The sequence below is a fragment of the Arachis duranensis genome, chromosome 3, assembly GCF_000817695.3.
Source record: "Arachis duranensis cultivar V14167 chromosome 3, aradu.V14167.gnm2.J7QH, whole genome shotgun sequence".
Lineage (NCBI taxonomy): Eukaryota > Viridiplantae > Streptophyta > Magnoliopsida > Fabales > Fabaceae > Arachis > Arachis duranensis.
In genome coordinates this window covers 134,990,117-135,001,533 of record NC_029774.3, presented here as the reverse complement: position 1 = coordinate 135,001,533, position 11,417 = coordinate 134,990,117, and the positions used below count along the sequence as shown (strand labels likewise).

General features: G+C 33.1%; 1 protein-coding gene across 4 annotated transcripts; it reads right to left on the bottom strand.

Annotated features, from left to right (window-relative positions):
- Nucleotides 1–5,445: 5,445 nt before the first annotated feature.
- LOC107482201 (uncharacterized) lies at nt 5,446–11,114 on the bottom strand. Of its 4 annotated transcripts, none has more exons than XM_052259295.1 (12): nt 10,751–11,114; nt 10,531–10,641; nt 10,035–10,196; nt 9,173–9,391; nt 8,864–8,941; nt 8,129–8,577; nt 7,939–8,049; nt 7,370–7,857; nt 6,596–6,764; nt 6,187–6,426; nt 5,944–6,078; nt 5,446–5,849 (listed from the first exon to the last, which is right to left on the bottom strand). In XM_052259295.1, exons 2-12 carry the CDS (start codon nt 10,616–10,618, stop codon nt 5,718–5,720), a joined length of 2,271 nt encoding a protein of 756 aa, XP_052115255.1. In that variant the 5' UTR covers nt 10,619–10,641; nt 10,751–11,114; the 3' UTR covers nt 5,446–5,717. The 4 variants fall into 4 exon arrangements, with proteins under 4 accessions (XP_052115255.1, XP_052115256.1, XP_052115257.1 ...); XM_052259296.1 differs by having other exon boundaries at nt 10,531–10,636; nt 10,752–11,114; XM_052259297.1 differs by lacking the exon at nt 9,173–9,391.
- Between the last annotated feature and the right edge of the window lie 303 nt (nt 11,115–11,417).

Here is an 11,417-nt window from a genome sequence, read left to right as displayed (position 1 = left end):
ACGTACTTTTGTCATTTTATCAATTTAATATGAAAAACAGAAAAAATAAAGGTATGCATTTTTAAGTTTCTGAACAAATATTTTCATCAGAGGTCTTTAAAAATATAATCTCATCTAATAAAATTAGTTTCAAATGGCAAACTTTTAATTGAATTGGAATGGATAGTAATTTTTCCAAGCATGTTGGTTGAATTGATTATGGATTTACCTTTTAAAAAGATGAAATCAAATTTAAACTACAAATTATAGGGAATGAATTTTTTTAATTGTTAAAAAAAATTAAGAATGTAAAGTGTGATTTCTAATCCTTTATTGCTCTCTTTCTTATATTTATTCTTGGTGCCACTTATAAAATTAATAGTAAGAGATCACTACATTTTACTCCTTCAATTGTTAAAAAAAATTAAGATCCATTTTCCAAATTATGCAATCAAAACTAGTTAACAATAATAACTGCCCATAAATACGAAATATTAAAAAAATATATAACGACTAAATTGTTTTTTTTTTAATTTATAACCGGCTCAAATATATTTTAACTTAAAGATTAAAAAAAAAACAGAAATACTTTGAATTTAAGTAATTTCATTCATCAAGTCTAATAAAGTGATTTAGAGTCACTCGATATTTATAACAGATTTTTAATGTAAATCTTTCTATGTTCGTTTCCCTTCAACGTAAATCTTCCTTTCTTTTTCGTTTTTTCTGTGTTTTTTATGATTATTGTCTCTTTCTCCTTAGATTTTTGTTTTTTTTTCGAGTTTTTTGTGTTCTTCTTGAATTTTATTCTCTTTCTCTTCAGATTTTCGATCTGCATTTGCTTTTTTGGAATCGAACAGTGTAGTTAAAATTGTTTAGGTTTTGCGTATTCCAAAATAATGAATGATTCAAGTTCAAGTAAGTTGAATGAGGATGATTTGAATTATTCTTTTGAATCTAATTAAGTGGACAAGGTTTGGATCATTCTTAATTTTATCTAGTTTCATTATTCGACAATTTTGAATTGAATGGAATGAAATGGAATCTCATTCAATTGAATAAAGTGATAATGAATAATTCTATTCTTCTTTGCTAAAATCAGTGTTGTTTATAAATTTGAATTTAGATAGAATACACAGTTTTTAGTTCACTTGTTATTACACAATGGTGTTTTTTTTTTTCTTTTGAAAGACAAACAAGCTCAACACACTTGGTGGAGTATATAACAATAAAGAAACAAAGTAACTTCTATGTCATCTCCGGCATAACCATCAACAACATGAGTTAGTTTCACACCATTCCCTCGAACTACAGAGCGATCTAGCAATGCAATCCACCACGACCATTGTCTTATTCTGAAAAATGAGTTCATTTCTACACAGTCAGATGTTCCATATAACTGAGAAAAAACCCATTAACCATGTTTTACGCTCTTCTTTTCTCATAGGCATCGTCCTCCAGCTCTCGAAGAGTTCTCTTATGGGCCCCGGAATGCACCATGCCCGACCCACATGAGCGAACCACGCACACCAGACCTGCCACGCAAACTCACACGTAACAAAGTGTTGGACAGATTCAACTTCCTTATTGCACATCACACAAGTATTATCATTCTAAGCAATGATGCCAAACCTACTCAACCGCTCCTTTGTATTAACTCAACCTACCAGCACAAACCAAATAAACAACTCAGCTCTAGGGGGCACCAGTCCTTTCCAAATTCCATTTGTAAACTTGTAGGTAAGGATATCATTTGTCATAGTCTGTTCCTACAAAACATGCACAAATGAGTTAGTGGTATAAACATCTTCCTTATCAAACTTTCACACCACTCAATCAGTCTATCTTACACAATGGTGTTGTTATAATAATATTTCAATTCATTTGCAATTCAGGTGTGTTGTCGATGAACAATTTATTCCAAATGTTGGATGACTTTCAAGAGAAATTGAACATAATAGAATCTAATACAATTGAATAAAGCAATAATGAATAACTGTATTCTTCTTTGCTAAAATCAGTGTTGTTTATGAATTTGAATTTGGATAGAATACAAGAGTTTTTGAATTTATAGAATGCACAAATTTCAGTTCATTTGTTATTATACAATGGTGTTATTATAATAATATTTCGATTCATTTGCAGTTCAGGTATGTTGTCGATGAACAATGTGTCCTAGGTTGAAATGACTTTCAAGACAAATTGAATTTTAGCCCGGTGCGTCTTTTTATCTTGGTAGGGGTTACGTAGATTTTCTCATAGCCTGTCTCCAAGAATCCTTTAGAGTTTGAAGAAAAGTATCAATTCCCTCGAGAGCTTGTGCGAAACATTCAATGATGGGATATGTCTCAGTGCATCACATTTCATTTCCTCGACGATAGCTTTCTTTCGATCATTCATGTTGGCGAATACGTCAGCGGTCAGCTATCATTCTCGTTGAACATCTTAAATTGTGAGTTTTTTACAAGGATTTGAAAAATTATGTTATATGATATATTTATAATACAAAAATAGAGTTGATTTAATGTGTATATGCTTACATTGTAAAGTGGCTTTTCTTTTTTTGAGATGGTTTTTTTTGTCATTTTGATTGTAAGGAATAAAAAATTTGGTCAATACTTAACAACAGCGTTGTGAGAATAAAAGAAAGGCAGAGAGAAAACAAATGGAGGTAGACAAAGGATGGAAGAGAGAAAATGGTGGATAGTTAAGGAACTTTTATAGGAAACTATTTTATAGTATGCTCTCTTGTTATTTATAGAAGTTAGAAAACTATATAAATGAGTGAAATCAAAATGTATTCAATTCAATTAAAATTAAAGGAATTCACATCCATAGCAATTATTCATTTTCTTTTTTTTTCTCTTTAATAATTATACAACGAGTGTATTATTGTGAGTAATGTTCAATTTCATATTACTATATTAGAAGTCAAAATTCCGCTGCAGACTCAACAAGCATCAAGTGAACCTCAGTTAATTCACAAATGAACTGAAATTATTTCAAATTTGAACAAGCAGTTAAAAAGACTCAATCATCAACAAAAACACATCAAATTCATTTTTAAATCCAAATGAAATTCAAATAAACTAAGAAATGAATCGAAATTATTTAATGATGGCATCAGAAAAAATCAGAACCAATACAAATGTTAGCAAAACATTACAGTTAAAAAAGCTTTATATCCTAACATTCATTAAAAAAGAACAAAAATAATTACCAAGTATTAAACATATCACTTAACAAGAATTGTTCATTATACACCAATCATGCTTCTCTGCCATTATGTGAAGCATAACAGGATTACAATGAAAGATAAAGTTCACTAAGACCATCACAAAAAGGTATAGTACTTAATTGACAATGAACATTAAAATGATCCCAAAGCTTTCACTAAAATATACTCACATAATTAGCAACTATTAGTAAATTCGATTAAAAATAATTTATATCTCTAATTGGCTATTCATGTTGTCTTTTGTAGCTGCATTTACATAGTTACATTCAGCTATTGTGTAACATAGTACAAAATTAAATCATTAACTTAAATCAATGAAAGAATGTAAAATTAAAATAAAGTATGCATTCACAGTGTATGGGAGCAGTAAAAATGTTCCAATGCCATTTGGGATCTGTTAAGAGATTCAAATGCAACAACAATGTTTTGTTAGTATGAGTTTAGGATATATTGTGCTGATACAAAATTCAGTTTTTCCTTTTTTTTTTTTTAATTGTGATTTTCCTATATGTGATAATAACAAGTGTATATAAAAATGGATAATTTCATATGACTTTGTCAACGTGTCACGTTTTGATATTTTAGTTAAGGCGGTACCAAACACCAAACACAAAAATATCTATACATTAATGTGATAAAATCATGTGAAATTTTCATACGAAATAATCTACTTTCTAATAAATATTTGACTCGACTGATTTCTCGTCTTAACCTTAGAAATTATATAGTTACTCTATATCTAAAAGTTCAAACTGCTGCAAGTACATAAGAAGTTAATGATTTAGATGGTTTTAAACTTTTAATTTCAAGAAACAAAAAGCTTACATAAATGAAAGGATCATCCTTGAGCACTCCATAGGCAGAAAGTGAGAGGCTCATTAAGAAGGATGCAAGTGACAGATAAAATGGCATGTATTCAACGCTATTCTGTCATGCATCAACCATAAAAGATAAGATTGCATTGTCTTGGAATATTTGCTAAGCAGCAAGTTAATAAACATTGGAGATGATTGGACTTACAAACATGGAAATAACTGGCAACCATGAGGATCAAAGAATCTCATACTAACAACAACAATCACAAAGTTGTTCTGTTGAAGCAAATCAAGAAGCCATATACATAAGGCAATCCTGAAAATTGTTCTGTTGAAGCATTTCTGATAATTCTCTTGAAAGTTGGTCTGAACATAATCAAGAAAATGATATGAACACTTGATTCTCTCATGTCAAATAATGCTTCTCATTAAAGTTTTGAGTTCTAGCTAGGCAACTTACAAAGGGGAAACAAATAATGCAAAAGCAAAGATGTTTCCTGCAATATAGAAACAATGTAAATTATTGTACCTGCAACTTCATAGACACTCACAGGGAACAATAACATCTTGATCAAACCCGAGAAAAGCCAAAAAGCATAGAAGAATTTCGAAATCTTCTGCACTTCTCCCTTCTCCTCATGTGTATAGCAAGTGTTTGATTCATCCAAATTATGAGTTGTTACTGAAAAGGGATAATTATGAAGCCATTCATTTGTCTTCTAAAATAAAGATGTCTAATCATTCGAGAGTCTGTCACTATTACTTTGTTTTTTCTTGTAATATTTGGACTTTGGTTGATTACTTGTTTTTTAATTTGATTAATTAAGTCTAGATTGTACCCATCAAAAGAGAATTAGATTATATATGTTAATATTTTAAAAAAAATTAAGCTTAATTACAAGTGACTAAAGAGTACATTAAACTGTTTGTAAATAGAAAATTTCTATTTTCATGGTCCCGTTTGAAATTAATTGATTGACTGTGGATCTATTCTTGAGGTCCATAACCATAAATAATAATGGTTGGGCCAAGCTTGAATTATCTTACAGCTGATTTACTAATAGAGTAATAGTTATTTAATCAAATTTATAATTTAGATCATTTTTTAAATAATAAATTTAAAAATTAATTATTTCTACTAATATGACAATAAACAATTAAATTCTTATTTACAGCTTTATTCAATCAGCATTTAAAAAAAAAGGAAGAAAAAAACACAATTTCGGCTTCGATCCCACATTCACACCCATCGTCAAATAGTCAAATAATATATATTTGCTGCTATGATTTTAATGTTAATTTCAAAATTTGAATATACGTCTATAACACACTACTATGTTTATACCTGTATGCTTTTTTGTGTATAATCCAAAATGCAAATCACGGGAAACATAAGTAGATGAAGAATGAGAATGAAAGCTAATACATCCAACTTCATTATAATTAGATTACTATTGTACACAAGTCGAAAAGTATTCAAGAGCGAGCCGCTATCATATGATACATTATCTGGTGAAAAGCATGAAAAACTTCACCATTCTTGCATAACTTCTATATAGTTTCCCGTTGTCTGCCAGCATAACATAATCTAGATTTAGATGGCAAACAAATACGTAGTTTCCTGTCATTGGAACAGTGTATTTAGTATGCTGCTGAGTACTATAATGCGAAGAACCCTACACCAACTAGTGTAGCTCTTCAATTATTCTCGTCACAAGTCCCACAGCGATTGTTCTACCTGAAGATCTTAGCGATACCCTGCCAAGAGCTTTACAAATTGAGACATCTACTACACAAACTGGCTCCTGCAAAGTTACCTGAAATAAGAAACAAGCAAAGTCATTCAAGTTTTCCGAGTCCCTAAAGTGATTGACACCAACTGAATTAGGAAGTTCTCTGTTATTTATTCACCTCAATTACTGCACTTTGCTTTGCAGTGAGACAGCGAGGTGACTTTTTGGTCACCTTACCAGTCTTTGGATCAAGTATTGATGATATTCTTGAAACCCTTGCAGGCTCCTTTGCATGGTGTATATGAAACTCCAACTGCATATATGGAAAAGGATGGTTCACTTTTTTTCCCCACGAAAAACAAAAGTTGGATAATAAAGTGCAAGGATATGCCATATCACTAATCATTATTATAGCACACACCTGAGAACCCATCAATACAGGGCTTGCACCATCCAAAACAAGCACTTTCAACTCCAAATGATTAGAAACTGCAACAGGAAAGTCAGGATGGCATAACACACCTCCTGCAATCACATTACTTCCATCAACACCTTGCAATGTTACAGATACATTATCTCCGGCCCTTGCAACACTGCAGGCATTAGAGTCACGCTCCATTGAGCGTACTGTTCCCATGACGGCTGCAGGCATAACTAAGACCTACAATTTATAAAATAGTTACAGAAAGGAACATTGTTTAAATTCATGTCATGCTAGCAGAAATTCAGTGCGTTTCAGATAACTACAAAATACTTATAATTTAGAGATAATTAGATGTGTTCCTTCATTTTTTTTCCGCTGAGGTCCATAACACTACCCAATTTTATACCTTTGATCCACTCCGAAGAGCTCCTGCTTCCAGTTTACCACAAGCAGACACCTGTCCAAGTGTGGGTGATTTGATGACATCACATATTGGCATTAGCAGAGGTTTCGAGTATTCTCTAGCAGGTGGTGGAAGTGAGTCGATTGCATCTAACAAATATGGTCCGTTATACCTGTTTCACAATTGACACAACCATAATTTCTTAGAACTAAGGCATACAATTGAAAAAATAAAATTAAAGTAGCTTGCTAAGAAAAGGTTATCACACCAAATACAAGCCTAGATTGTGAGGAATGGAAGTATCCAAATTACACCAAGGATGCTACCAAGCTATGGCAGTATTCATAAGCCTTCTGACTAAATTAAATAAATAAAATACAATACCAGAGTATCTGTTTGATTGATCACTTACTTTTTCTCGTCTCAACTTGTTGCTTTTTCATTATTCTCACTAAAGGTGAATGCTAAATTCACAAAATCATGCCAATCAGCTTAATTTCATATGGCATTTAATATTTTTTCCGTATTAATCTATCATTATATTTTCAGCGCTAAAATTTGCATAATATCAAGGAGGGGGAATAGATTTAAAAAAAAAAAAGTATTACAAAGAAAAACTTGGTACTTAATCATTTTTTTTTGGGTGTACAGGTGTTTAATCATTTATTTATTTGAGCAAGTATTGCTGCTTCAGTGCCTGTCAGCATTTTATTTTCATACTCAATTTGTTGCCTGCCAAGACAAATCAAGATCAGACAGAGTAATCCGAAGGCATACCAGCTTTTAAAACTAGCGTCAGAAGGGGATGCGACCAAATTTTGATTTTCCATTGCACTCATAGGAATCCATGACACACAAGAATCTTTGAAACCACAAGTGCGCAGAAACATTCCCAACTGCTGTCTTATATAATCAAATCGATCTTTGGCGTATGCTACCGTATCCATCTTATTCACTGCAACTATAACCTGGTCAACACCAAAGCTTCTAATAAGTTGTGCATGCTCCCTAGTTTGTCCCTTGCCACCATCCATACCAGCTTCAAATGAACCACGTGAAGCATCTATGACAAGAATTGCAGCATCAGCCTGTGTTGCTCCAGAAATCATGTTTGGCACAAAATCTTTATGCCCGGGGGAGTCAAGAACCACAACATGATATTTCTTAGTGTCAAAATAAGCAACAGCCACTGTCATAGTTATTCCCCTTTCCCTTTCTTCAGAGCTTTCATCAAGCGCCCAAGCATAAGCGAAGGATCCTTTGCCCTGATCAACAAAATAAGAACAGATGCTGGTGCATCAGTAACAAGCCTAATGACTACAAAATGAAGCTCACCATGACCTTACCTGTATTTTGGCCTCCTTTTCAAATTTGTGCATTTGTTTTTGGGAAATCCGTCCCAATAGGTGAAGTAACCTACCTGAGAGTGTTGATTTCCCAGAATCAACATGTCCAACCTAAAATTGACAAATTTAACCATTAGATATTAGTTCCCACAAATATTATAACATACAAAAGAATAGTCCATTGACATACAATTGCAAGATTCAGCTGAGTCAACGTATCTTCAGCTTGTTGAGGTAGCATCCATTTTTCAGGTTTGTAAGAAACTTGTGGACGAGATCCCTTAGAGTTAGTATTATCTGAATTCCCAGATCTTACGTCCACAGCTATTTTGTTGAAACTGCTGGAAAGACTTTCGGATTTTCCCTCTTTGATAGAAGAGAAATTAATTGCATCAATACCTTTGACTTCAGGCATTGCAGATGAACTACCAGCCTTTCCTTTGCTTGAGCGAATATCAAGTGTACCATTTTTCTTATTCACATTTGAAGTTTTATCACTAGTTTCCAGATGAACTGCTGGCTTCTTTGAAAGTTTGCTCTCAGCTGACCTATCCTGCCTACCCTTTTGCATTAGTGATGTTAAATTCTCTAAACTTTCAACATTTGATTGAACAGAATGGTCATTATTCATAATTTTGTCTGCAAGCATAAGAGGAAGACGAATGACTAAATATAACACTTATGAACAAGAAAGTAAAATGTTAACAGAAGAAACATGGCATAATTATTTTTTTCTTTCCTGTATCGCCATAAGGACAGTTGATTCTTTTGTGTTTACTTTAGGTCCTTTTTTAGTATTTTTATTGCCTTCTTTGCAAATGTTTTGTGTGAGGAGTGATCTAAGAATGTTTACAGGAAGCTGTTTCGTTTTCTGATTGTGTTGTGTTGATTGCTGGGGTTTTTCTGTCTCCCCCAGGATGGATACCTTTTGAAGCTGTTTTGGAAGAACGTAGACCAGTATAAACTACATCATCAGGGGATGGAACATCAAACTTGAAAGGAACTGCATATAAAGAAAAAAGAGCTATATAACTGCTACTTAGAGAGAAGGGGTAAAAAATAATGTTTGCTCTCATGATAGGAGATGCAAGAAGTAAACATAGCATGCCTCATCAAACAAATACTATACTTCAAATAATAAAACTTCTTTTATTTTAGTTCTATTACTTAACACCCAAATATCGTAGAAACTGTTCTAACTCTACACACATCCTGAATCAAGACTTGGGAAGACCTATGTTTAAATGGGAATGGCTTTTAGTATTAAACGCCTTATGACATTCATGAAATTCTCCTTGAACATTCCTATGCTTGCAGAAGTTACTGGCATCTGTCTGAAAACCATCATCCTGCTTGGGAAGTAATACAACCTCTTTTGGATTCTGTTTTGGTAATGAAGCAAAAAGAGACCTGGCCAACTTGGATGCTCCAGATGTTTTGCTTATGTCTTCAACTGCATCACAGAGATTGTTCAATGGGTTATAGGTATATCATGGCCATTGTGGAAAACCTAGCACTATGCAATCAGGGGTGTATAAAGGCAGGCATGAGTTATACTCTCTTCTCTTCTCCCTCTCTCCCCCTCTCTTTCCACCAAAATCCACAAATGAAAGCCCACTCCTTTATCAGAGAGGCATCCTCCTTAAGGTACTTAGACATGGCCATACAATGGGAGTTTCCTTTTCTAATTAACAAAAGCAGGAAACCCTTGATCATCCATGGTTTAAATTCTCCATACATCTAATCCTACCATCCTAGATAGTTGAGAGGAAAGAAACAAACTTAACCACTCCAATTTTTCGTCATCCACTAGCATGCTTGGCCTTCAAGGTACACATATTAACTTGTTTTTCAAAGAGATAAAAAGCTAAAAATTTTAAACTTCAAGATATTCCGATTCTTCTTTGAATATAAAAACAGCATGAACCTAGGCATTTTTGTCGTCACCCATACCATAAGTCATACAGGCGAGGGGAACAGACAATAACTTAGGCTGTGCAAAAGAAATGCTCATCATACCAATTAAAAAAACAAAATAAAAAACCTGGCTGTAAACTAAACTATTCTATTCTTCAATTATCGGACTACCGAATTACCTGTTTGTTTAATATTGGATGTACCAGTGTTAACAAAGTCACGGCGTATAACACCACAAATATGACAAGATGTCATACTCTCATCATTGTCATACGTGCAAATGGTGCATCGCCAAACCCCAGGAGGTCTCGGTGTCTCTTGCTTTGTTTCAGGTACTTCTCCTGTTGGATAAGAAAAACATTAGGACTTCTCCAAACCGAAAATAATTCAACAAACCACTCCATAAACCAATCTATAGATCTTAACCGGAACTAATTGCTTAATTCATGCCACCCTTCCTTTAGTTTGATTTTTTCTCCTTGTTAATTATTATAAGTCATATGATATAACACATTAATGTCGCTGCCACCAACAGCATTGAACATGCAGGGAAAAAAATGTGGAAATGTCAAATAATTATAACTAAATAGTTACTAGCTGAACCCGACATACTCAAATTGCAAGAACATGCATAATACGCCAAAACAAACCGAAAGAAAATATATATGAACTAACCATAGTCTTCATAATAATCATCATAGTCGTCATATTCATCGCCATAATCATCGTCGTAATCGAGTCCGTAGTTTACCTTACGAGGCATGGTTCCAGTATATAATACAATTACTGACCACAAAACCACACAGAACATCAATTAGAAAATAAACAAATTTGAGAAACCTTGAAATTCAAAGAAAAAAATCTTGCTTTCAACGTAACTAAGCTCGCTTTGTACCTGTATTAGTAGGTAAGAAAGGAGGGAGGGAGGGTCAATAAAGAGTTAAGAGTTCGAGGGAATAAAAAGAGCCATGTGAAAAGGCAAGGGTTTAGAGGTTATGACGGCAGCTAAGGCGGCATTAACGGAAGGGAGAAGAAATTATACGAAGGATAGAGGAACTGATGTTTCGGAAACCCTTAAGGGGGGAATGAAGATGAAGAAGAAGGGTTGTGGAGTGAAGGAAACAGAGAAGGGAAAGTGGTACAGAGAAAGCGATAGACAGAGGTTGGTGGTGTTCCGTGGATCGGAGCAACCACGCTATGCGGCGAGCGAGATGGAGCTGTTAATCTCTGCTTCCCATATCACTCTTTCTCTTGCCTTATTTTTTATCTGCTTTTTCGCTTTTATACAACTCTTAAATTTACACTTAAAAGTATATTTTGTTTAAGAAAAATATTATTTTTAGTTTTAACGGACTGAGAGTGCAAAAACGTTGTATACAGTTTAATTATGTGTTTTTTTATAATTAAAGACATATTTAAAATTATTTTTATTAACGTAAAATTATATAATCAAAGACATATTTAAAATTACTTTATACAAAATTCTTATATAAGATAATTTAATTTTTTAAATTATTTAACATATTTTTATCTATTATTTTTATTAAAATATATTTTTATGT